The sequence below is a fragment of the Onychostruthus taczanowskii genome, unplaced genomic scaffold (assembly GCF_017590055.1).
Source record: "Onychostruthus taczanowskii isolate IOZ18803 unplaced genomic scaffold, ASM1759005v1 scaffold108, whole genome shotgun sequence".
Taxonomy (NCBI): Eukaryota; Metazoa; Chordata; class Aves; order Passeriformes; family Passeridae; genus Onychostruthus; species Onychostruthus taczanowskii.
Genome location: NW_024497408.1, coordinates 1,829,528 through 1,853,881, shown reverse-complemented (window position 1 = coordinate 1,853,881; position 24,354 = coordinate 1,829,528). Strand labels below are relative to the sequence as shown.

Below are 24,354 nucleotides of genomic sequence, written 5' to 3'. Positions count from 1 at the left end.
TTGTCTGACCTTCGTGCTCAGTGTGGGGTGGGCTGGGGCTCCTTTGCCTGTGCTTTAGCCAGGTTTGAAGGCCCATCTGACAGCTGGTCCCTTTTCCTGTACTCCTGCTACCTCCCACATCCCCAGCTGAACTTTCCTTGGGTATCCCATGCCCCGCTGCACTCCATAGCCCTTAATCCAGCTTTGTATGTTTGCCCTCAGCCCCCTGCAGCCATCCTCCTGTTCTACTCCATCTGTCCCAGCACTCCTGCTTGGGACTCACACTCTGCTTTTGCCCACAGCAAGCAGACGAGAGCCTGAACTTTGAGGAGCAGATCCTGGAAGCTGCCAAATCCATTGCTGCAGCCACAAGTGCCCTGGTGAAGGCAGCCTCAGCAGCTCAGCGGGAATTAGTGGCCCAAGGAAAAGTAAGGCTGTAAGAGGGGAAGAAGAAAATGTAGAGAATGGTTCTCCCTTCTTCTGGGGCTGCTTGCAACCTTCATGCCTGTGACAGGAGGTGTGCAGGGTGGTGACCCTTACTCCTCCCCTCCTTCACAGGTGGGTGCCATCCCAGCCAACGCAGTGGATGATGGACAGTGGTCCCAGGGTCTCATTTCAGCTGTGAGTATCAAGGTCATGCCAAGGGGTTGAGGGGGAAACTTTCCTCTTGACTCTTGTTGCAAACACGAGGATGTTCTGCCCTTTTCCTTGTCATCAGTGGAAGAAGCAGCCATGCTTCTTCCTCCTTCTCCCACATGCTGTGGAAGGTGGTTCTTTCCATCCCATGTCCCACAACCTCCCTGGAGCCGATCAGGGCTCCTGTTCCTCCCCTGACAGCCTCTCTTGCCACAGGCACGCATGGTGGCTGCTGCCACCAACAACCTGTGCGAAGCCGCCAACGCCGCGGTGCAGGGCCATGCCAGTGAGGAGAAGCTGATCTCCTCTGCCAAGCAGGTGGCTGCTTCCACAGCCCAGCTCCTGGTGGCCTGCAAGGTGAAGGCTGACCATGACTCGGAGGCCATGAAGCGGCTCCAGGTGAGTCCTAGGCTGCCTCTTCAGCCCCTGTTGTTTGAAGGGTGCCTGGGAGTGGTGTGAGGGCACATGGACGCTTTCCGGGGCTCACGCTCTCTGCCTGTAGGCCATCAGTGGGAAGTTCATTGGAACACAGGCTCCAGGTTGCTTGGATTTCACTGCTAGCTGTGTGCCAGGCATGTGAGTGATGCTGGGCTGCTCAGCCTGGCAGCATTCAGGAACAACGACCTGGCACAGGAATACCTGAAATGGGTGCACTTCCTCAGTGGCATTCAAGAGGTTAATGTGTGGGGGGCATGTTCCGTAGCACCTTTAATCCCCAGATGCCATGGCACACAAGAGGTTAATGCCCATGTGTTGGGGGGTTAACAGGGGATCTCAGCTCTGGGGCCAAGGGCTGGGGAGAGGCAGCAGGACTGCCTCCCAGTCCCTGCCCTGCTGCTCAGAGAGGAGCCAGAGCCTGGCTGGGAGCAGAAGCGCCTGAAATGGTCATGAGCGGGTGACAAGGCAGCGAACCATGTAAAGGAATCCCTGCCTGCAGCTCCCAGCACTCCTGGCTGCCAGTCCTGCCTGCTGCCCAGCCTGGGGCAGGAGTTCCTTTACACCCCTGCACAGCAATCATACTCTGGGGTTGTGACTCACACTGATGCTTTCCTCCTTCCTGCTGCAGGCCGCTGGTAATGCCGTGAAGAGGGCATCAGACAATCTGGTGAAGGCAGCACAGAAGGCAGCTGCCTTCCAGGACCATGATGAAACGGTGGTGGTGAAGGAGAAGATGGTCGGAGGAATTGCACAGGTGAGGAGTGAGGCTGCTCAGGGCAGGAGCACCTCTAGGTGCCACCACAACCTGTGTGTGCCAGTCTCAGAAGCATGTCCTAGAAACCAAGCACAGGTCATGTCTTGAGAGAGCCTCACAAAAATGCTGTGAGTTCACCCATCCCACTGTATCATTGCAATGGGCCCCCAGCCGGGTAATAATTGGCACAGACTCCATGTATTATGGAAGGCTGATTAATATATCTGTATTAAGAAACCCATACTTTTATATCTTAGTTCACCTTAGCTACAGGTGTACTTGATTGGTCCTTTAGTCCAAACACCATCACCATTGGCTAATGAAGAAACCACCCTTTGGTAAACAAATCTCCCTAACGTGTTCCACTTGTTCACAAGACCAGGTGCAGCAAGTTAAGAATTGTTTCTTGTTCTTTTCTCTGATCTTCTCACAAACTTTTCCCAGAGCAATGCCTGGGAAAGTTGTGTTTTGCTCTGTGGCCAGAGAGCTGCTGCCACACCACTGAGCACCAGTTAAACAATGAGGCCTCACCTTATCCCACCACAAGTAGCAGTGGGTGATGGTGCTTGCTCCCAGGAGTGTAAAGCCCTGGCTTCTCCTTGGAGCAGAGCCCACAGTATCCTTTGTGACACAAGGAAAAAGCAGAGCAGTGGGTAGAGGACAAGATCTATCTCGTGTGGGGTGTCACAGTGCTGGCTCCCTGCAGCTGTGACCCTCTACACAGCACACGGGGCAGAGCCCAGAAGCTCTGCTGTTCTGCTTTATGTCCAGAGTACCATGCTCCCGCCCAGGGACAAACAGTCCTCATGCCCAGTGAGGCAGTGGCTGTGATGGGAGGGAAGCAGCAGCCAGAGAACACAGCTCTGGGGTTGACACTGCTGTGGCAGAGGCTCTGGCCATCCCTGTGGGAGGCAGGTGTGACCTCGGGGTTCTCTCCTGGCAGATTATCGCCGCCCAGGAGGAGATGCTGCGCAAAGAGCGGGAGCTGGAGGAGGCGCGGAAGAAGCTGGCAATGATCCGGCAGCAGCAGTACAAGTTCCTGCCCTCGGAGCTGCGGGACGAGGAGCAGAACTGAGCCGCACGCCCTCCGCTCGCCGCACAGACTGCCGCCTGCCCACCTGCCTGCTCCTATTTAAGACGACCCGCCACAAGCAAAGGGCTGTCTGGGCTAGACCAGAGCTCTGCCCGCACCCAGAGCAACGGGACTAACTCAGCTGCCCCTCCAAGCCGGTGCTGCACCAGCAACTCCGCTTTGCTGCCCAGCCCACCTTCCCATGCACACCCAAGGCACAATCAGAGCGCTCGGAGGGACTCGGTTGGGGTGGGAGCCGGGGCTGCACTGGCTCAGGGCTCACCCGCCAGCCCCGGGGTGCGGGCCCACAGAGCTCTCCACTGCAAGGGGATATTTACTTGTGCCTTCTTCCTTCCCTCTTGTGCCCCTTTCCTTCTCCTCCACGCGGGATGGGGACAGGCAGGTGGCTTGCCCTCTCCTGCGCGATGGCGTGCAGGGAGCAGCCACCCCTCGCTAAGCTCTCGCGTGGAGCTGCCTTTCACCTCCAATGCCTTATTGCTGGCTGAATCTTCCTCTGCAGCTGTCCTGGAAGGCCCTGAGTCCACCCCATGAGTATCTTTTTCAGCCCAGGCCCCTCTGTGGAGCAGCAGGGCTGGAAGCCACAGTGCCTCCACTCAGGATGGGGGGTTATGTGATGAATTCAGCCCCCCAGAGCTGTTTTTTGCCTTCCTGCAGGGCTTTCCCCTGACTGCGGCCCCAGCCAGCTCTGCCTTCCTCCTTCTTCCCAAGTGCCTGCATTGTTTTCCAAGATCTGCAGTATTTTTGTAACTTTTCCATTTCTCTAGTATTGAGCCTGCAGCTTCCAAAGTTCATTTATTTCCCTGCCTGCTCATGCCCTGCACACTAACACCCGGCTCTCGCCGGGGTCCCGTAGCCCAGCATCCCACCCCTCCTTGGCTCCGGGACCCCTGTCCCTTCCCCTTTGCACTTGCTGAGGCTTCTCTCACCATTTTGATACTTTAAGCATCCCATATTAAAGATTGAAGGAAACCAGCTCCCCCCTAAGCCTCCGGGGTGGGGTGGGGGATGCCAGTGTCTCCTCAGAAAGACACGTTCAACAATAAAATCTGGTTTTCCTGCTCTCTTGCCAACTGGGTATCAATGGGCCTCTCCAGGAGAAGGAGAGGGCAGGGGGGCCTGGGCGCCTTCCCTCCAGCAGAGGGAGGGGGGAGTGTACCACGGGTGCTTATACAGCATGGAAAATATTTGAGGCACGTCCAGCCCCAGGCACCCGGCTGGCCGGACCCCCGCTGCCAGCCATGTGCTGGCCTCGCAGGTGCTGCCGGGGGGCCACCACTGCAGGAAGGGATCTTGGGGATTTTGTTTCTTGGGGATTTGGGCTTCAGGGAAGGCAGGGGGGTGTTTGTGTGTCGAGCTCAGCTCCTGGCCCCATTCCTGCTACCAGCCAAATACACTCCTGGGTAGGGTGCAATAGGTGACTCCCACCCCGTAGTCACTGGTGGGCCATCAGTGGGGAAGCAACAGTCTGTTGTGGTGTGGGTCTGGGAATGTGGCCGGAGCCTTCCCGGCTGCCAGCGTTGATCTCACGCCCCGAAATAGCCCCCCAGAGCCAACCTGTGCGGGCAGCAGCTGCCCCAGCGTGTCCCCACCTGTTCCCACCCTGTCACTCAGCAGGGATTTGGGGGGCCTAAGCAGTGGCAGGGCAGGCGGAGGTGATGTGGGGTGCAGCAGGGACGTTGCAGGGTGCAACAGGGGCACGGGCAGGTTGGCACGTGTCCTTTGCCTCTGGGGCTGTTCCTGGTGGTGTGAGCTACAAACATCAGTGGCAAGGGCAGCATCCTGCAGCATCCCGGACAGCAACCCCCGTCCCCCTGTGGTCACGTCCCTGGGGGTGTGGAGGGCCTGTTTCTCCTAAGACACTTACCCCTGGCCAGGCTCCAGGGTGGATTTGTGGCTCTCACAGGCATCCCAGTCCTCCCAGCTGTCCCCTGACAATCTGCACTGGCCTGACCCAGGCTCTCACCCAGGTACCAGCTTGGACACGGGGCCCTTTGGAGTGTCCAGCAAGGACAGTGAGCGGGCACAGCATGGCAGCAGCTCTGGTCTCATCCTGGCATCGTGGGGAGAAGGGAGCTCCAGCACTCCCTGCATAGGGCTGTAAGCATATCCACTGCTGTGTCCAGCTTGGGTACAAGCAAGAGGTGGTGGGATAAATACCAGGGGAGGGACATGGGGGCGTGATTAACCCCCGCCCCTCAATCTCACACGCTGATCAAAGGGCTATTTTGGCAGGCAGGTTCAGGAAAGCACATAAAGAGGTTTGGAGCTGGGACGACACAGTCATAAGGTGCCAGGCCACTGCAGGGATCCAAATTCAGCTAAGTTGGAGGTTAGTGGGCAAAACACATCCCAGCTTCTTGGGGAGCCCAGGGATGGGGCAGCTGGGGATCGCACCTGGAAAGGTCTCATTAGTTGTCAGGACAAGCTTTTCCTTGGGAGTAAGGTCTGACCTAGCTTGAAGTATGGAGGGGATTGCCATCCTTGGAGACCTCAGCACAGGACAAGCCTGGGCATGGGGCAGCAAAGGGAGGGATGTTCACCCACACCCCCCTGCAGTCCCTTTTCCCACAGGTTACCACAGAGGTCAGGCTTAAGGGCAGAGTCATGGACCTTGGCTCCTGGATGATTCCAGCAGTGTCCATCAGACATAGCTATGATGTCTGGAGCAAAGGGGGCAGAGAGAGAGAACAGCATCCTTTGGGGGCACATCTGAGGGCTGGCCTGGCTCCAGGGCAATTTCCTTCATTATATTTGCCCCACGCACTGAGCACACGAAGTTCCTCAAGCCAATGTAGTTGCTCCAGGCTGAAACATCTCGCAGAAAAACAATTATTCTCTCCCAGGAATGATGGGAGATGAATCTTCCCCCTCCCCTCAGAAGCCACATGCTGGCAGTTACAGACTCTCCTTGTCCAAATATGTGCCTAATTTATCAGTACTAATAGCTTCTCTCGAGTCCCGCAGTGGCTCTTCTGCTTTCCCCATGGAGCCAGCAGCCTGCTGGTGCTTGACTGCTCCCACCCCTCCTATGCCCTCCACCATCCGAGCCTGAGGGCTCCTAAAAGGAACTTTCTCCAGCTGTCAAAAACTTTTTGTTCCTCTCTTCTTGGAGCACTGGTGCTGTGAAGTTGTGTCAAGCAAGGGTTGGCTTGCTTGTAGCCCAGGGGCAATGGGCTGGGGGAGCCTGTGCACCCCTCCTGTCCCCATCCCATCCCATCCCAGCCTTCCACACGTGCCACACGGCTCCCATGGCCTCTCCACCAGCTCCTTCCAGCCCCCCCGACCCACAGCCCACCCTGCAGCTGGGAATGTGCCAGAAGCATTTACGATCGTTATTAAAGTACAGGTTATTTTTGGAGGAGCTGGGATTTGAAGGGTTTGCATTTTTTTGCCTGTGGAATACAGTTTATTTAGAGCAGAAAGATGAAGAGGGGCAGTGAGCTGCCTGTATGCCCTGTGTCACTTTAAAATGCCAATCTATGGGCTGTGCATGTGCCAGGTGTCCTTGTGAGTGCTAGGGAGAGTGGCACCAAGGTGCAAGCAGAAGGAAGGTGGGTGCCAAGAAGTGTGCACAGAGTTCTGGCCCTCCTGCCCCACCAGCAGCTGGATGGGAAAGTCAGGGGCTCTGCTCAGTTCTCCCCTGGGGGATTTTCCCCATGTGGGCAATGCCAGCCAAATGCATCCCTCAGTGCAATCACAGCCTGAGTGTGTCCCCTACAATTCAGTGCCAGGCCACTGGTGTTCCCAAGTGCCATGCCAGCCCTTGAGGTGTCCCCAAGCCAGTGCCAGCAAGCAGGGTCCCTCAGGCCCCAGGGTGCTGTGACAGGGCATGTGGTGTACCTAGGGCATTAGAATGAGGACAGCTCTAACTGGGGCAGTGCCACTGGGGTACCCACACTCAGTGTCCCAGGATGTCCCCTGCCCGCTGCCATTGGGGTACCCCCAGCACAGTGCTACGGAGTGTCCCTCATCCAGGATCCAGGGGTACCACCACAGCGTTGCCCCGGGGTGTCCGTCACCCAGTGCCACCAGGCTACCCACAGCACAGTATCCCGGGGCGTCTCTTGCCCAGTACCACCGGACTGTCCCTAGCGCCGTGACCCGGGGTGTCCCTCGCCCTGTTTCCCGGTGGGTGCCGGCCGCCAGGGCTGCGGCGATGCCCGCCGGGGGCCGCCCCCCCGTCCCGCTCGGTGCGAGGGCCGGTGGCGAGCCAGTCCCTAAAAGGTGCTGGCGGGCGGCGGGGGAGGTACCGGGGCAGCCCCCGCCCGGCACGGCCCCTCCCCAGCTTTTAGGCAGCTCGGCGGGGCGGGGAACGCAGTGCCGGTGCTCCCTCCGCTCCCGGTGCTCCCGCCGCTCCCGGTGCTCCCGCCGCTCCCGGTGCTCCGCGTCCCTCTGCCGCCCCGCGCCTCGCCGCCGACAACCCGCCACCATGGAGGCCATAAAGAAGAAGATGCAGATGCTGAAATTGGACAAGGAGAATGCCATCGACCGCGCCGAGCAAGCGGAGGCTGATAAGAAGCAGGCGGAGGATCGCTGCAAGCAGGTGGGTGTCCCATGGGCTTCCCCGGCATTACCTGGGTACCCTCCACTCTAGGGGTGTCCAGCCCCAGGACCCTGTTCTTCTGGGAGTCCAGCCTGGGGACCCTCCACCCTAGGGTAGTCCAGTCCTAGAAACTCCGTCCTGCTGGGTGCCCAACCCCGGGGATGCCATCCCACTGATCGTCCAGCCTGGGGACAGTGCACTCTCTAGGATCACAGAGTCCCCATACTGATCTCCCCACACTGGTTCTCCAGCCTGGAGTCCCCTGTCCTAAGCATGTCCTGGCCCAAGGACCTTGCCCCACTGAGTGTCCTGCTTGTGGATGCCAGCTCTAGGGATTGACAGCCCTTAAGACCTTCTCTCTCTGTGACCATGTCCCCAGGGACATCCCCCCATATTCCCCAGGAACCAATACTTTAGTCTCTTTCCCTTGACCCCCTATGCTGGTCCCCCCAAACATGTCTTATCTCAGTGGGACATCCCAGTTCCATCTCCCTATCCCTGTGCCAGGGAGAACTCTGGGGACTGCATTCCCACCGCAATCACAAAGAGATGGGAACTCACGTTGGTGTCCCCCACAGCTGTATCCCCAAGTCAGGAGCTCTCCAGCCCCTGTACAGGGAAGAAGACCACCACCCCCTTACCTCCACCAGGCTCAGGGATGATGGGGGTCCAGGAGGCTGCTGTACACCAAGAGCCCTCCAAGGACCGTAGACTCAAAGCTGTCAGAGGACACATCCATGTCCATGTTTTCCTGCTGTGCCCCACTGTCGCCCTGATTTTGTAAGACTTTGTTAAGCCTTCTTACGTTTGCGTTCTTTCAACAAACTTTCTCACACACAGTTCTGTAAATAACCTATGTTTTGCATTCTTTCATGGAGGTGGAGAGAATTGATGGACCCTTGGTCTGTCCAGTGGCATTGGAGAGGTGGCACTGTCACCCTCCAATCCACTGTCACCTTTAGAAAACTATAAATGTTAGAGTCAGAAAATAAAGTTCTTCTTCTTCTTCCTTTTTGTTCCCCTCGAGAGCAGCAGTGTCTGTGTCATCATTTTGTGCCGTATCACAACACCCCACAGAGGCTGGGTGACACCAGGAGGAGAATGGGAGGACAGATCCCCTTCCAGCCTTGCAGACACTGCCATCCCCACTGAACCCCACCCTTTGTCCTTTCCCCAGCTGGAGGAGGAACAGCAGGGCCTGCAGAAGAAGCTGAAGGGCACTGAGGATGAGGTGGAGAAGTACTCCGAGTCTGTCAAGGAGGCCCAGGAGAAGCTGGAGCAGGCAGAGAAGAAAGCTACAGATGTAAGTAGGCACGCCAGCAGCTCCTCCCCTGCGCAGGCTCTGGACCTCGGGGGGGGGTTAAAGGAAGAGGGGGCCCTTATATGGAAAGCGTCCGAGGGAAGACTGTCAGGATCCCATTCCTTCGATGTTGACACTGAACCGGGCTGATGGGTCCTGCGTGGGGTGGGGGGGCCAGGCCCGCTGCGCTGAGCAGCTGGTTGCTGGTCCTCTCTTGAACTTTGTGGGTAGCCTACAGCCTGGCTCCCCAAAGGTAACGGGGACAAGTGGCCCAAGCTGTGTCACAAGTCCCCACGCACGCACCTCCTCAATGCTCGCAGGAAAAGCTGTGCTGCTTGCTAAACTGTGGCAGATCAGAGAAACAGAAAAGTCTTTTGCTGTGGTTAGCTGCTGAGTACTGGCTGCAAGGAAGAATGCTTGGGGTGTGTGGAAGGGGATTTGGATGGATTTGGGGGTCCAGTGTGCCACTTTGTACCCTGAGAAGGGCAAGGCCAGGAAGAGTTTTATTTAGTGCCATGACTGATGTTTCTCTGGGGAAATAGATCCCTCTGGGGAGATGTTAGGAAGGTGTTGAAATTGGCTTGTGCCTGGCCAGGATGAAGGGTGGAACAGCTGTGTGCGGCCACGGGGCCGCTTGGGAATGGGGTATAACGACCTGTGGTGCCACACAGGGTATTTGACACCCTATAAATAAATACTCCTTTTGATAGCCAGCCCCTCTTTGATGAAAACCAACCCTGGAAATTGGAGGAGAAGCTAAAGGAGAGCCGTCTGGAGCGCAGCCAGTAGGGCATGGCCAGGCTTTTCAGGATTGAGAACAAAAAATTCAATCCCAGCTGGTTTATGGAGCTAAATGGGGGAGATGCGTCAAATCTCTGAGGCTGCCGCCAAGGACAGGGGTGAGCGGACAAGGACAAGCAGTGGCAACACCAGACCTGCAGAAGCCCAGAGCCCCTGGGCAGCAGCCAGGGGTCTCCTCAGACCTCTGTGCTGATTCAACAGATGCCTCTCCTTTAAAACATTGAGAATCCTCTGGAAGGGCACGTTCAACCTAGCATGGGGCAGGCATGCCAAGCTGGGCAAGGTGGCTGCTGTGTGCAGTGGGGTTCACACCGATCTTATTGGGTCTGTGCTGGTATGGGACAGGGCAAACTCAGTGTGCCTGAGAGTGGATGTGATGTTCCCAGTGCAGGGCTCAGAAGAAGGGGCAAACAGTGGTACTGGGCAGATGTCAGCTGTGGGGTGTGGAGGGGTTTGCTGATGGCAGTGGGCTGTGTGACGCCACCCTGGGCAGGGAGGGTGTTTCGCTGCTCTTGGTCCACAGCAATTTGGCAGATCTGCGGGCTTCAGCATGGAGAGTGCCATACCAGAAGGTACAGTGGGTGGGAGCCACTGGGGAAGGGCCAGAGCAGGAGCCATGGTAAAGGAGCCGTGTCAGGCTGGAGGGTGGCTGCATCAGGGCTAGGGCTCCATCACCAGCACAGCCCTCCCAGGTCCATGCCAAAGCCTGGACAGGCTGCACCATGTGTGGAGCTCTGGGAGTCACCCATCCATGCCAGGGACCTGAATGTGCTGACAGCTCTAAGTGCCAGGGCTGGTGTCACCTCCTCCCTGCTGCGAGGTGCAGCACAGCTCCTGCTTCCAGCAGAGGAAGCGCTGGGTGGACCCTCAGAGCACTCTCACCCCAGGCACCCCCGTGTCCTCCCTGGCTGCCAGGACAGTGGGTGCCTGTGAGCACAGTGTGTCCCAATTCCTCAGACGGCTCAGGCTCATACCAGTGATCCAGGCAGCCTCCTGCTCTTGTCAAAAAATGTCAATGCCTTAAAAGAATAAACACCCACCTCAGTATGGCCCTGCCCTGCTGCTGGCACTGGATGGTGGGGCAGGAAAGCCATGGGGACTGCACTAAAGAGTCCAAATGCTTTGCCCCAGGCACTTGGAGAAGTGTCAGATAGTGCACTGAGCAGGGAAAGCCTGACTCTTGATCAGCAACTCCACAGATCTTCCCAGCAGCTCTGCAAGACCACCGTGGTCATAGAACCTCTTGTCACCGGGGGCACAGCCCATGGTGCCCAGGTCAGGAGGGGCAAGGGCTGCTGGAAACGGTGCAGCTGGGACAAGAGGTTTAGGCCAGAACGGCCCTCTCCACTGCCCCACATCCCCAGCATTGGCCTGTCCCCAGCCATCCTGGAGGGGCCTTAGGGAAACTCTGCCGTTCCCAGGCCATGATCCCAAAAGCTTCACCCGTGTTCCCGCCCCAGCTGCTTTCCCCAGCCAAGACTTTGCTCTTATTTGGCGATTCCCTGAGCTGGTGGGAGGGAACTGGACTCTGCTGGGAAGTGACTGCATCTCGGGGTGGGGCCACCGCAGGAGGCACCTAGCCTGGCTACTAGGGAGTCAGGGTGGCTGCCCCCTAACCTGTCCCCCTTCTGCCTGCAGCTGGCTCATCCCTGCCCCACTACTGCCAGGAACCCTTGTTTCTGCTCTGGGCCCCCATGTCCTGGCTTGTGCATTACTGACATCCAGGCCTCGGACTGGGAAGGGGCAGGACCGGCTAGGCCCACGGCCAAGCCCAAGGCTGTGTGCTCCCCGGGGACCCACAGTATCGCCTCTTCCGCTGCCTCTTGGCAAGGGGACACGGATCTGCAGGGTGCAGATAGCAGTGGGGCTGAGTCACCCCCAGGACCCCTGGCCCTGGAGGTGATGCCAGCTGGTGAGGTCAGCCTGGGAACTGGCATTCCTGGAGACAGGTGTGAAGTGCAGCCAGGGAGCTGTCAGTACATCTTAAGGGAGGATTGAGTGCCAGCAGCTCCAGCTTCTGATGGATGAAGACATGTGCCCCAGCCGGGATGGAGAGCCAGGAGCTAGAAGTTTGACCTCCCACATAGGGCACAGTCCCCAAGGCAGGAGGTGCCAAAGTCTCCATGGGCCCCATGAGTCTCAGTGGGGCTGCAGGACAGGTCCTAACACTGGGGAGCAGATACCAAGGGACTGAATGTGGTGGATGCTGGGCAGCTGGCTGCAGCCCAGGTACCCCCAGAGGATGCCCAGGAGCAGGCTCTGCTTATGCCTCTTACTGACTTCCCAAAAGGAGAAAAGTCCACAACGCTCCTTAACTCTGCAGCAGTGCCTGGGGAGGGCAGCACTTGGGGAGTATGCATGGGTGCATTGCTCCTGTGGCCATGGGGGCTCCACAGGACAGGCTCCAGCACTCACAGACTCCCTGGACTGCTGGAAAAGAGTCTGTTTCCCTAGGGTCCTCTCCATTGGTCTGGGGGATTTCAGTGTGACTGTGCACCCCTGCCTGCGGGTCAGCATGCATTCTGGGCACCGAGAGAAGTGTGTGCCCTGCTTCGGGCCACTGTGTGCCCTCTCTGGGGTACCAGGTGCCCCCTCAGGGGACCATGCATCCACCTGGGACCATGCATGCTGACCCAGGGTGGGGGGACACTGTGCCCTGCCCAGAAGCACCTATGCATCTTGCCTTGGCGGGGACGTAGAGACAGTGACCAAAGCCTGGGGAGGACCACGCATCCTGCCCGGGGGCACCCTCTGTCCTATCTGGGATGAGGGGCACTGTGCATCCCTCCCGGCGTGGGAACTCTCTCCTGCCGTGGGTGAGCACCGCACGCCTAGCCCGGGGGAGCGGCGGAGCAGGTCGGCCGCAGGCAGCAGGAGCAGGAGCAGCAGGAGGAGGAGGAGGAGGAGGAGGAGGAGCAGGAAGGGATGGAGGCAGGGCGGGCGGCGGGAGCGGCCGCTGCCTGAGCGCTTCCTGCCCGAGCCGGGCGGATCCCACAAAGGGCTCGGCGGTGTGGCCTCCCCGCCGGCAGCCCCCGCCATGGCCAGCGCCAGCTCCATCGATGCCGTCAAGAAGAAGATCCAAAGCCTGCAGCAGGTGGCCGACGAGGCGGAGGAGCGCGCCGAGCACCTGCAGCGGGAGGCCGATGCCGAGCGGCAGGCCCGGGAGCGGGTAAGGGCCGCTGGAATGGGAAGAGGGAGCGCGGGGGGCACCCCGGCAGCTCCTCGGGATGCCCTGCCGGCTCCGGCCCCGCTGCCGGCATCGCCTCCGGCGGGCCGGCCCCGGCCCCGCTGAGCCCCGGTAGCCGGGCTGGCTGCCGCCGCGGCGCAGGAGCGCCGGGAGGTTCCCGGGGAGCCGCGGGGAGCTGCCGCCCAGCTGGCGAGAGCCCCGGGGCACGGAGCCCGGGACAGTCCCTGCCTGCGGGCCGCCTCCCTCCTCCGTCGGTCTGGCGAGAGAAGATGCTGCGCGCCGCGGGGCTCCCCAGGGCTTCCCGGCTGGCCGGGCGCTGGGAGCGGGCAGCGGCCAGCCCTGCCTTGGGAGCGGGTGCCTCCTGGGAACGGATCTCTTCCCTCGAAGGCCGGCTGCACAGCTCAGAATCCCACGCCCAGGTTCTTGTCCGGCTTCCAGCGGACTCTGCCGTTCGGGCCGCAGAGCTTTAGCTCCAGCCTGTCCCTTCGTGGGGAGAAGCCACCCCTTCACACTGCCTCAGGCCAAAATTTCCATTTTGGCAGCAGGATGGTATGCCCGAGCTGCAGCTTTTTCCTGGTTTGTCTTTGCAGTTGTTGGAGCTTTCTGTTTTCTTCCTTTCTTTCTGTTTCCTATGCCCACTCATTCAACATTCTCACCATATCAGGAGCGGCAGAGCTGGGTGCGGTACCCGGCTTGTTGTCACTCGGGCTGTGTGTGGAGGAAATGGCCCCTTCCTGCAGCCTCAGATCGGGTTCCCTGGTCACTGGGAGCTGCCGGGAGAGCTCATGTTCCCAAGTGTCCATCCGGACAGCTCTGACCCACTTTGGGGGTGATTCCCTGGGAAAAAAAATCTGCCGATGCAGTGAGGCTGATGCTGCAGGCAGAGCATTGCCCTGTGGGCACCAGCTCCAGTTCCCCATTGGGCGGTCTGGCACGGGACGAGGTCTCTGGGTGTCTGTAGAAGGGTGATCATGGGGCGGAGGCGGCTGTGGGGCTGGCAGCTGTGGGGCTGGCAGCTGTGGGGCTGGCAGCCGTCTCAAAGAGGTGCTGGCTGAGCCTGTCCCCACCCTGCCAACTCCCCACAGGGGATCATGGGTGCTCAATGGGGCCATGCAGGGTGACAGCCCCTTGCTGCTCCCATAGTCCCTGTTCTTGGCTAGTATTCCCTGAGGCATTCCCAGTGCTGGAGCATGAGGCTGGCTGTGTCCAGGCTCTGCAGCCAGCCAGTCCTCCTGCAGGCCGTGAATAAGCAGGAGCCTCTGTCTCCTGGGTTGGTGCATGGAGCTGCTCCTCACAGTGAGGTCTTATTGCCACCCATCCCTTGATATTTGGGGGTTTGTCTTCCTCACACCCTCCTAGTGGGAAACAGGGCTGAGAGCTGCTGAGGCAGCATTTCCTGACTGTGGCGATGGAGCAGGAGGCCTTTACCAAATGGAAAGAGTGCAAGGCCAGGCGTCAACAGGCTGGCGGAGGGCCAGGGCCACTGCTCCTGGCCAGCCCCAGCTCCCAACCCTGTGCATGGGGAGCCTGGGAAAGGGAGGGCTCTGGTCCTGCCAGCCTCGTCTTGGCCAGGCGCCAGCCTGCTGAGGGCGACTCGCTCCACTGCCCCCGGCACCGTGCTGTACATCAGCTGGGGGGGCTCCGTGCTTGGCTTCAGGCTGCCCTGTTGCACAGGGCCTGGGGTTCCTGCAGGAGAAGCTCCCGGCTCACTCCACCGCCTCTGTAAACAGGAAATCCACAAGCAGCTCCGATCTCCTTTTCGGGAGCGAAGCCGCACAGGGCATTCCTCCCCCTTTACTCACTGCTCTGCAAACCCCAAATACCATCCCTGTGACAACACGGCTGCTATGGCCACCCTGCCCCAGGGAACGTGCGCTGTCCCCCTCCAGGGCGGGAGCTGGAAGTGTGAGGACATGGTGGGGCTGCACATGGCAAGGCTGGGAGAAGCCAGCATCAAACAGCCACTAGGGCTAGAGATAACCCCATAGAGGGGCAAGGGAATGCATGGTCAGGCATGCCATTCCAGTGAACATGGGCTTGTTGCACAGCGCCAAGGGGCGTTCTGGATGGTAAATAGGGGTAATCATTGAAAATGCTTTTTTCAATGTATGTATTTGACATGGGATGACCGAGGGGTTTCTGTTCCCCCAGGCTGAGGCTGAAGTGGCTTCCCTCAACCGCCGTATCCAGCTGGTAGAGGAGGAGCTGGACCGCGCCCAGGAGCGTCTGGCCACTGCCCTGCAGAAGCTGGAGGAAGCTGAGAAGGCGGCTGATGAGAGCGAGAGGTGGGATGGAGAGGGACAGTGGGAGTGGTATCAGGTCACCAAGGATTGCAGACAGCCTGCGTAGTTTTGCAGTGGGGTCCCTCTGAGGTGACCTTATTGGGGTTGCTGTTCACTTTCCTGCAGACTTCAAAGGGAGGGAGCAAAGCCACAATGTAAAGAAGTCCCCCAAGATACAGACACTCTTATCCAGAGCACACATAAAATCCTGAAAAATTTTATCTGATGTTTATAAAAGCACTAGACTGTATCCAAAGCCAGAGGACAATATGAGCATGCTTTATTTCCCAGAGCAGCTTTAGATGGTAAAGGACAAAATAAGAGCCCAAGAGGGAACCTCTGTGCTGGTAACTAAGGTCAGATTTGAGGACAAGACAACCTCATTCAAAAAGACTACTACAGGGTGTATGTTGCACCATCCTCAGGGCAAGTAGGTTTCCCAGACTGGAGCTGTGCAGGCAAGGGCACTCAGGTTGTGTGGGAGTACCCAGACATGTCACAGCATTCCTGGCAGTTATGGGAGCTCTTACCTCCATTGGCAAAGATCAGTTTGAGCAACAGCATCTGAGTGAGAGAAGAATCTCCAGGAGCTCCTTCTGTGAGGGTTTGGTGATCCCCTGTTTGTGAGCATCACTCTGAATGAGAAAGGCTTTGCCACAGGATGTTTTCTGGTATTTCCTGAGGGCTTCCAGCCTGTCAAGCTGTTTTTGTGGGGGTTGTGGCTGGCTCATCCTGGGCTGGACACCTTTTCCCTCCAAATATGGGTACAGAACCTGCCTGCTTGATTGGCACCATAGCCATACCTCACTCTGGAACATAGCCCTGGGGCCAGCTCCACTGTAATTCTGCACAGGAGCATTTCTGGGGTACTGGTGGTGTGATCCTATTGTGTGCCATCCTCCCCGAGCAATGTCCTGTGTCTCTGAAGATAGAAGGTGGCGTGGTTAGGGTATACAATGTGCAGATGGGCTGGCAGGATGTGCAGATGACACCTCGACCCACAAGTAGTAAAATCTGGCATGGTCTTTCCTCAGAGGCATGAAGGTCATCGAAAACAGGGCCATGAAAGATGAAGAGAAGATGGAACTCCAGGAAATGCAGCTGAAGGAGGCAAAGCACATAGCAGAGGAGGCTGACCGCAAATATGAGGAGGTGTGCACACCATTCCCCAGTCCTGACACCCTGGCAGCACCAAGAGCCATGTCCTTATAGCCCTGTGCCCCCAGCTGGGGCAAGCACAGGGCTAACATGGGTCACTTGCTGCCATCACCAGGTTGCCCGCAAGCTGGTCGTTCTTGAGGGAGAGCTGGAGCGCTCAGAGGAGAGGGCAGAGGTGGCGGAGAGGTGAGCAGGGCTCCGGGTGGGCAGCATGCAGGGGTCCCACACAGCCCTTGTCCCAGATCCCTGGCAGACATGGGGATGGGGATGTCCATCCCTGGAAGAAATAGGGTCTGTCACTGGGGTGGTCTTTGGGATTGCAGGCTGGGGGTAGGGGTGTGCCAACCCACTGCCATCACATCCTTGACCCTGTTCTCTGCTGTCCCCCCCCCGGGGTGCCCCTCTTCCACCCCAGCCGAGTGAGACAGTTGGAAGAAGAGCTGCGGACCATGGACCAGTCTCTCAAATCCCTCATTGCCTCAGAGGAAGAGGTACTGGGGCAGGGGTGCGGGGCGATGTGCAGCAGCCCCCTCTCTCTGTCGCTGTCTCTCGAACCGTGCGAGCCACCTCTCTCCTTTCTGCACCACTGCCTCCAGCACCAGCCTCCCCTCACCCCCCTCTCCAGCAGGTGCAGGCCGGGCACGCTCCTCCATCCCTCCATTCCTGCTTCCCTGGCGGGGCCAGTGAGAGCTTGGCTGGTGGTGATGCATGAGGTATCTGTGCAAGGAAGCACAAGGAACGGATGAACAGATGCGTCCTGGCAGCTCCTGCTCGCAGTGGCTCTGCTCCTGGTCCACCTGCACTGAGTTTTCTCCTTTCTCAACTTGTTTTCTCTCTTTCTTTCCTGCTTCCCCGTGCCTGTTCTTTCTGCTCCTGCCTCTCTCCTGCCCTCTGGCCCCACTCCCCCCCTCCTGCCGGCCCTGCTTGGGATGTAGTAAATGTGGTGACCTAGAGGAGGAGCTGAAAATTGTCACCAACAACTTGAAGTCCCTGGAGGCCCAGGCTGACAAGGTAGGACCCAGTGAGGCTGCTAGGGTGGGAAGAATGCGTGGGGTCTGGGAATGCTGCGGTTTCCTGCTGGGGTGAAGGACAGCTGGAGGCATGCCTTGGGACTCACAGGTGCTTGTCTCTGTCTCTGCAGTATTCCACCAAGGAGGATAAGTACGAGGAGGAAATCAAGCTTCTAGGGGAAAAGCTGAAGGAGGTAAGGGTTGTAGGGCTGCCACTGAATCAGTGCTTGCCATCCTGTATGGGTTTTGACCCCATTATACCTATGTCCTCTCACGGTTTCCTAAATTGCAGCCCAGCATCATAGCAGGTACCTGGATCTGGGATGATTTCCATTACTATCTTCTGATTTAGGGTGTGAGGCTTCATGGAGTCTTAGTTACTTCTTGTCCCTTGCCTTTCTCATGGGAGGGCTTCTGAAGAAGGGCACCAGAGAAGCAAATGGGCCAGATTTGGAGTGCAGTGCAGCCTGCACCACCCGTTGTGTCCTGCATCTCACCCTTTCCCCCTGTGCTTCCCACAGGCTGAGACCCGGGCCGAGTTTGCTGAGAGGTCTGTGGCGAAGCTGGAGAAAACCATTGATGACCTAGAAGGTAAAATGTCCCCACCAGCCCCATGTCCTTCTTTACTGGGGTGGCACTGGACACACCATGCCCCTGGTGAGGCTGGACAGTGCTTGGCTGGAGGGAGGGGTGGTCAGGAGTTCTGGGAGCAGAGCGGCTGGATGCTGCGGCATCTGGTGTGGGAGCACAGAGCTCCTGGGGTCTGGGCCCTGCCCTCGGGTAGGCAATAGGGTCACATCCATGCTGCCTGTGCCCGCACACCCCTGCTGCCCTCAGCCCGCTGCTCACAGCCACTCTCTCTCTCCACCTTGTGTCCTCCACTCTATTCCACCATCTGCTCCCTGCCTGCCCTCACCTGCAGATGAAGTGTATGCGCAGAAGATGAAGTACAAAGCCATCAGCGAGGAGCTGGACAATGCACTTAATGACATCACCTCCCTCTGAGCCCCACGCTGGGCACCAGCACTGCACCTGCTCCCTGCCTGTCTCTCCCCAGTTTGGCTGTTTGCCTGCCTGGCCATCCCACCTCTATCCCTGCCCTCTCTGTCCTCCTCTGTCCTACCTAGCCTGTGCCTGTCCATCAGCTCCTTTGGGACAGGAGCTGACCCGGGGTGTTCCCGCTGAACCCCTCTTTGGGGAGACAAGATGTAGGTGCTTAGAGCTGTTTGTTCAGGGCAGGAGAGCAGCCCCACATACTGACTGGACAGTGTAGTTGTAGGCCCATGCCACAGCATTGCCCTGGGGATCAGGACTGTGCCCAGAAGCCCTTTGTTCCAGCAGCTCCCTCCTTGGCTCCCCAGCAGCAGAAGCACTGGGGACCCTGCAGCTCCGGGGCTGGGGGGCCATTTCACCCCCCATATACTTCCAGCAAAGTCCCGTGGTGCTGCTTGCTGGCCCCAGCATGGGGATGACCTGCATTGGGGAAGCGGCACCTCCACTGCCAAAGCTCAGGCCTGGGGGATGGAGGGTTGGATCCAACTGTGCAGACACCTTGTTCCCTGGCAGGCAGGCGACCCTCACTCTTCCCTCACCCTTCTGTCCTTTGCACATTGCTCTTCAGTTTGCATCTCACGACTTTTCTTTTTGTGTTCTGTCCCTCTGGGTTAATGAGTTGATATCAATAAAATTTTAACATTGGTTTCTCCTTTGTTTTCTTCATGCCACTCTATCCCTCATCTCCTGCCTGTCTCATGTGGGTACTGTCAGCAGTGTGGTAGGAGGTGGTTGCAGGCAGCTCACAGCCACGGGCCCCCCAGGCTGACTACGGCTGAGACCCAAGAGGCTCCAGGCTGAGCAGGACGGGGCCATTGTGCTGACCCCAGCCACCCTCTGACTCTCGAATGCAGCTTTCCCCATCTCATGCCGTCTTCTCCATGAGTCTTTTGGTGTGAAATGTCAGAGTTAGACCTGGTCCTGTCTATTGCCTGTCTCTACTCTCAGACATTGCCTACAAGCAGCAATCTCATCCCTGTCATAGCTCCTGCATCACCTTCCCTTGGTGAAGAGGCTGGTGCTATCCTTCATAGTGATCTCTTGTGATCCCTAAATTGGTCCTGATCCACCTCCTCCTTCCTCACCACCCTACCCTGTCCCAGAACCCAGTTTCCAAATTGATGGACCTACAGCCTTGTCCCTGCACCTGGACTGGCTGCCTCCTGCCAGTCCAGCTGTATCCCACCACTGGCTGGGTGGCTTGTGGTCTTTCTAGCGAAGGCTTTCAGAAATGCTGTCTCTTTTCACTAACTCACTTTTTTCTCTCTCTTTCCTGTGCTGCATTGATGTCTCCATTTTCTCTAGAGCGCTCTCAGCAGGAGGCCGAGAAAAACCGTGTTCTCACTAACGAGCTGCGGGTCATCCTTACTGAACTTAACAACTGAGCTGCCAGAGCTCCTGGCCCTGACCCAGCCTCCCTGCCCCATTTTGGCCAGGCTGGCTCCAGGCGGGAGCCCCTCCCCACTGGGGTGAGGCAGGGTGTGAAGCCTTGCCTTTTCCTCATAGGGGTAACTACCCTGATTGGGCAGGACAGGGCCCCCCTCTGGAGTTGATCAGGTTTTTTGGGAGAGATATGAAGGGTTTTGGGATGTCCTGGAATGCCCACATAGTGATGGCTGTCCTCTGGCATCATCCTGGCTCTGCTGGGGAGGGATGCGGTGGTTTGTATTGCTGCCTTCCTCCCCTTGTCCCAGGAGTCAGTGGGCAGCCTCTTCCTCGTCACTCTGGTCACCCCAGATTGTGCAGGATGGATCCCCTTAGAAAGAGGTCCTTGGAGGGTGCGGGGAAGGCTGGGAAAAGAGCTGGGGATCCAGCAGCACCTGCTGCTCCAAACTTGGGACAGGGAAGAGGCTAGCTGGGCACACTGGGAGATGGGGCTGGGTGGACAGCAGTCTTGTTCCATCCCCATCTCTGCGGGAAGCAGGATGCCATTTGGAAGTGAATGCCAGAGGGAGGCTGCCTTGGCAGAAGGCTGCCTGGCAGAGCTTATCCTTGTAGCCTTGCTAGCTCTGCTCCTTATCTCTCTGTTGTCCTCTGCCCACTCTCCTGGGCTGTTAATGGGCTGCTTTCTCACTTCTTTTCTTCACGGAGCACTGCTGGGTCATGCAGCAGGCACTGGTTCTCCGCTTCTGCTGGCCGAGGGTTTGTGCACGTGCCCGCATCTGGCCAGTGGTGATGCCAAATAATGGTACTTGCCAGCAGCACCTGTGCTGCAGAGTGCTCAGCCACGGGCAACGGGGCAACCTGGGAAGATGGAAATGCTGAAGAATGGTAACTGCCTGTCCCAGTGACCAGCCTGACTGGCCTGGCTTCGCTGGCAGATTCCAGAGTGGCTGGACTCATCCCTATCAGAAATGGGGCTACCTGTGTGGACTATGCTCCACAGGGGACACCCCGTTTGACTGGGGATCGTTGCTGTACTGGAATGTCCATCTGTGTGTGTGTGTGTGTGCTTGGTGTGGTGTGTGTGGGTCCTGCTGCACCTGGGTACATTTGGGTTGTGTCTGTGTGCGTGGCTGGGTGTCCCTTGTATTCACAGAGAGCCTGGCCAGTGCCAAAGAGGAGAACGTGGGGATACACCAGGTCCTGGACCAGACCTTACTGGAGCTGAACAACCTCTGAGCTGCCCTCGCAAGCCCCTATCCCTTTTCCCTACCCAACACATGCACCCCACTGGCATGCTCAGGATGCGGTCATCAGCTAAACTGCATCTTGGCCAAACCCACACCTCCATTGAGAAGGGAAGCTCAGCAGCCTTGCACTGTTGCTCAAGGGGATCTTGTTTGTGCACAGCCTAAACGGCTCTGTCCTGTCTTTATGTCCAAATATTAAAGCAGTTTGACAAGATGGATGGCTGTGTTTGGTCCTTTGGGTGGGTACAGGCACTGGGAGAGGAGGTGTGGGTCTCCGTCCCCAGTTCATCCATGGAGGGTCTGCAGGACTTCTGGCTGTGGTGGGCTGGGAATAATAACCATGTGGTTTGGACTGTGTTCCCTCCTCTCCATCACTTCCTTGGAACACAGAGGAGACCTCCTCATCTCGAGCTCAAACTCACCATCCTCTTCAAGTCCACAGTGATAAACTATGTCACTGGCTTGTCCCCTTCCATAGTCTGCATGGTTCTGGCGTGGCAGCTGGGGTAGCCACAAGGTTCTTGATGTCTTCATGGAGGGTTCATGTTTATGACAATGAGGAAGCACACATGATCATGCATGCACGCATAATTAGTTGTCAGGGTCTTCTCCAGGTATGGGATTAGCTGCTCACCCTTTGTACTAGTTGTAATTTATTTTGCCAGTGACTGAACGCTTGCCTGAGGGACAGCTGTAGAAGCTAGCAAATACTAATGCAGCAGACAAAGTGTTCAGGAAGTTTCTTCCTGGCTTGCTGTATTTTCTCCAACACAAATTGAAGAGCAGCCAGATGTGTCTCATTGCTGTTACCAAAATGGGCTGGATTTCCTGGGGATGAAGCCATTATCTAGTCCTGCCCTTTGCTTTGGGCCCCTCCATGATGTGGACCAAGCCCTGTTGTCCCTCGCTACCCAGCGGATATCCCTCTAAAAGCACATCCACACACTGCCAGGAAACACAATTCATGCTAACCCCTTGTCAAGCCAGACCCAGCAAGAGACCGGCAGGGATAGCTTTTGTCATCTGCTTTCCTTTATTTGCTGTGCCTCTCAGGTCAGGAAAGGAGGGTGTTGAGATTGCATCTCTTTCCTGCCCAGGTGCTGCTGGCCTCCCGCCCTCTCCATGGCCCAGCAATTCTGTTTTGTGGTTCAAAGGCCTTCTAGAGCAGGGAAAAAACTCCCTGTGCATGGGGTGCTCATCTTCAGTTCGTCTTCCCAAGGTTGCAAAGTCTGCTGTGAGCTGCAGCCTCCCACCCTGGGCCTGGAGGAGCTGGAGGGGAGGACAGTACACGGTGTCTTGGACTGCTGAGCTGTTCCTGCGCAAGGGCTGGAGCTCCTCCTTGGGCCCACCTTCCTCTTCTGCAGTGCACCAGCTGAGCCATTCTGTTGTTCAGTCAAAGCACCTTCCAGGCAGGGGCTGTCTGGCTTCAAAAAGAACCAGTGTGTAAAAGCACCTCTTCTCTGGAAGCCTGCACCCTCCACTGCAAACAAGCCTGCCCTGTGCCCTGGTCAGGGTGTGTCCCAGTGCCCAGCCTCTGGGTGCCCTTCGCCTTCCTGCTGGGACAAAGAGCCCTTTCACACCCACTGTTTTTCCCCCATTAGCTGCTGCTGCCTCCTGGTTTGGACCAGTCCACTTGACTTAACTGTTTACACCTTGCTGCAAGGGATTTTTATTCCTTTGAACTGCCTGTGATTTGGCAGCGAGATCCTGACTGCTGTTCCCAGATGATGCTCAGCCTGAGAAAGGAATGAGCTATGCCATTGTTCAGCAAAGCTTTGCATTTCCTCCATTCTTCCACCCATTCCTTTCCCCTGAGGCCTCACAGAGAAATAGGTAGGCCAGGGAAAGCTCTGGGAGCATGGGGTACTGTGGAACTGCTGGCATGGGAGCATGTCTCCTCACAGGTATCACAGCCCCACTCTGAGGACCAAAGTGCTCTGCTCTCCTCCCTTCCTCTCTCTCCACCTCTCCCATGGAATTTCAACCTTTGGATTTCTTTATTTTGGCCTGGCAGACTAAAGATATCCCCAGAGAGTTTTCAGCCCTGCTGTTGGTTGCCACCCTATTGATATACCAGCACATTAACTTTCAGCAGCCTCTCACCTCTGCTCTCTGCTCCAGTTTTCTCATCTCTCCAGTGCCTCATTTCATCTCTGAATCCTTCCCATTCCTTCCCTGCCCTTGAACTATCTGGTGGAGTGGGAGAACCACACAAAGAGCATCTGAGATACTTTGATGAGACTTGTCAAGCTGTGCTGAGCCAGGCACAGACTACTGCCACCCCTCAGTCTCTCCCTGCATCTACAGCTTAAGACACTGGGGAGAGGGCCAGAAAAACCGTGTTGCCAAATTGTGAGGGTTTTGCAAAGCTCTGGGGGATTTCAAAACAGGTCAGTCCCCCTAAAGCCAAGTGGCACATAAATCTCCCAGTCTCCAAATCCGTATTATTGACTTGTCAAAGTCAGCAGAGGACAAGGCAGCTGGAGGGAAGCATGGATGGCCAGGACCACGTGGCACCAACTCAATTTTGTGTGAGCCTGCCCCATATGCAGTGCTTGGGGCTGTGCTGCCTGTGAGAGTGAAGTGTGCAGTACAGGAGGACATGTGGCCTCTGCTCCTCTTGCTCAGGGGATCTGGGAGCAGCACTGGAGCATCTCTGCTGCAAGACAGGCCTACGACAGGGTCACAGGCAGAAAGGAACTCCTGGGGACATTTAATTGCATTGGTTTAGCAGTTGTTGATTGTGACAAGGTTGATTTATTGCCTTCCAGAGCAAAAGAAAATAAATAGAAAACACTTGTTATCAGGGTTCTGTTATGCAATGCCTTTCTTGCAGGATGTCTTCTCTGCGTTGATGTTTATTGTCTTTCTGGACTGGGCTAGGATCATCATTTTGGTGAACTTCATAGTATTACCTTAGAAGATGATAAAATGACTGGTCTTGATTCTACTACGCTGGCCCATGCTTCAAGTGCTGGGCAGGTCCTGCTTTAGAATCACAGAATAGATGGGGTCAGGAGGGATCTCTAAAGGTCTTTGCCACAATGAGGAGGGGCAATCTCAACTAAATCACGTTACCCACAGCCCCATCCAGCCTTAGCTTGAATGTTTCCATTGGTGATGGATGGGGTGATCACAAAGATCCGAGACCATTGTGGGCACCTTTGAACTTCTGACCATTGTCCTTATCCTTGGAGTTCTCCTGCTCTCTGCAGCTGGAAGAGGCATGCTTCCTTCATCTCTCCAGTGAGCATCCCACAGTGACCAGGACCAGAGCTGATACAGCACCTTAAAAAGCCACTGCCGCTGCACTGCAGAAAGGAGTGGGGCTTCCATGGTGCCCCTCTTGTTCTCTATCACCTGCAGCAGCCAAATCATCTCATGATGCAGGTATTCCTCACACACTTCCATCCGTTTGGCTGTGCCCATGTTGGCCTGGTCACAGTGCTGCAGTCTGGGCTGGATGGTCAGGAGAGCCAGGAAGAAC

General features: G+C 57.2%; 2 protein-coding genes across 16 annotated transcripts in view; both read left to right on the top strand.

The window, feature by feature from the left end:
• TLN1 (talin 1) overlaps positions 1-3,959 on the top strand; it is a 35,162-nt gene extending 31,203 nt beyond the window's left edge. For all 5 annotated transcript variants that reach the window (XM_041418913.1, XM_041418878.1, XM_041418886.1 and 2 more), the window contains 5 exons: positions 282-407; positions 538-600; positions 832-1,014; positions 1,682-1,807; positions 2,751-3,959. In XM_041418913.1, the coding sequence (XP_041274847.1) occupies positions 282-407; positions 538-600; positions 832-1,014; positions 1,682-1,807; positions 2,751-2,882 (630 nt within the window). In that variant the 3' untranslated portion in view covers positions 2,883-3,959. The remainder of the gene's footprint in view (positions 1-281; positions 408-537; positions 601-831; positions 1,015-1,681; positions 1,808-2,750) is intronic.
• Positions 3,960-7,213: 3,254 nt separating this feature from the next.
• On the top strand, positions 7,214-21,081 carry TPM2 (tropomyosin 2). Of its 11 annotated transcripts, none has more exons than XM_041419031.1 (9): positions 7,214-7,443; positions 8,621-8,746; positions 14,883-15,016; positions 16,048-16,165; positions 16,287-16,357; positions 17,107-17,182; positions 17,313-17,375; positions 17,703-17,772; positions 20,774-21,081. In XM_041419031.1, exons 1-9 carry the CDS (start codon positions 7,330-7,332, stop codon positions 20,854-20,856), a joined length of 855 nt encoding a protein of 284 aa, XP_041274965.1. In that variant the 5' UTR covers positions 7,214-7,329; the 3' UTR covers positions 20,857-21,081. The 11 variants fall into 11 exon arrangements, with proteins under 11 accessions (XP_041274965.1, XP_041274946.1, XP_041275022.1 ...); XM_041419012.1 differs by lacking the exon at positions 17,107-17,182 and adding an exon at positions 16,587-16,662; XM_041419088.1 differs by lacking the exon at positions 20,774-21,081 and adding an exon at positions 19,540-20,763.
• The last annotated feature ends 3,273 nt before the right edge of the window (positions 21,082-24,354 follow it).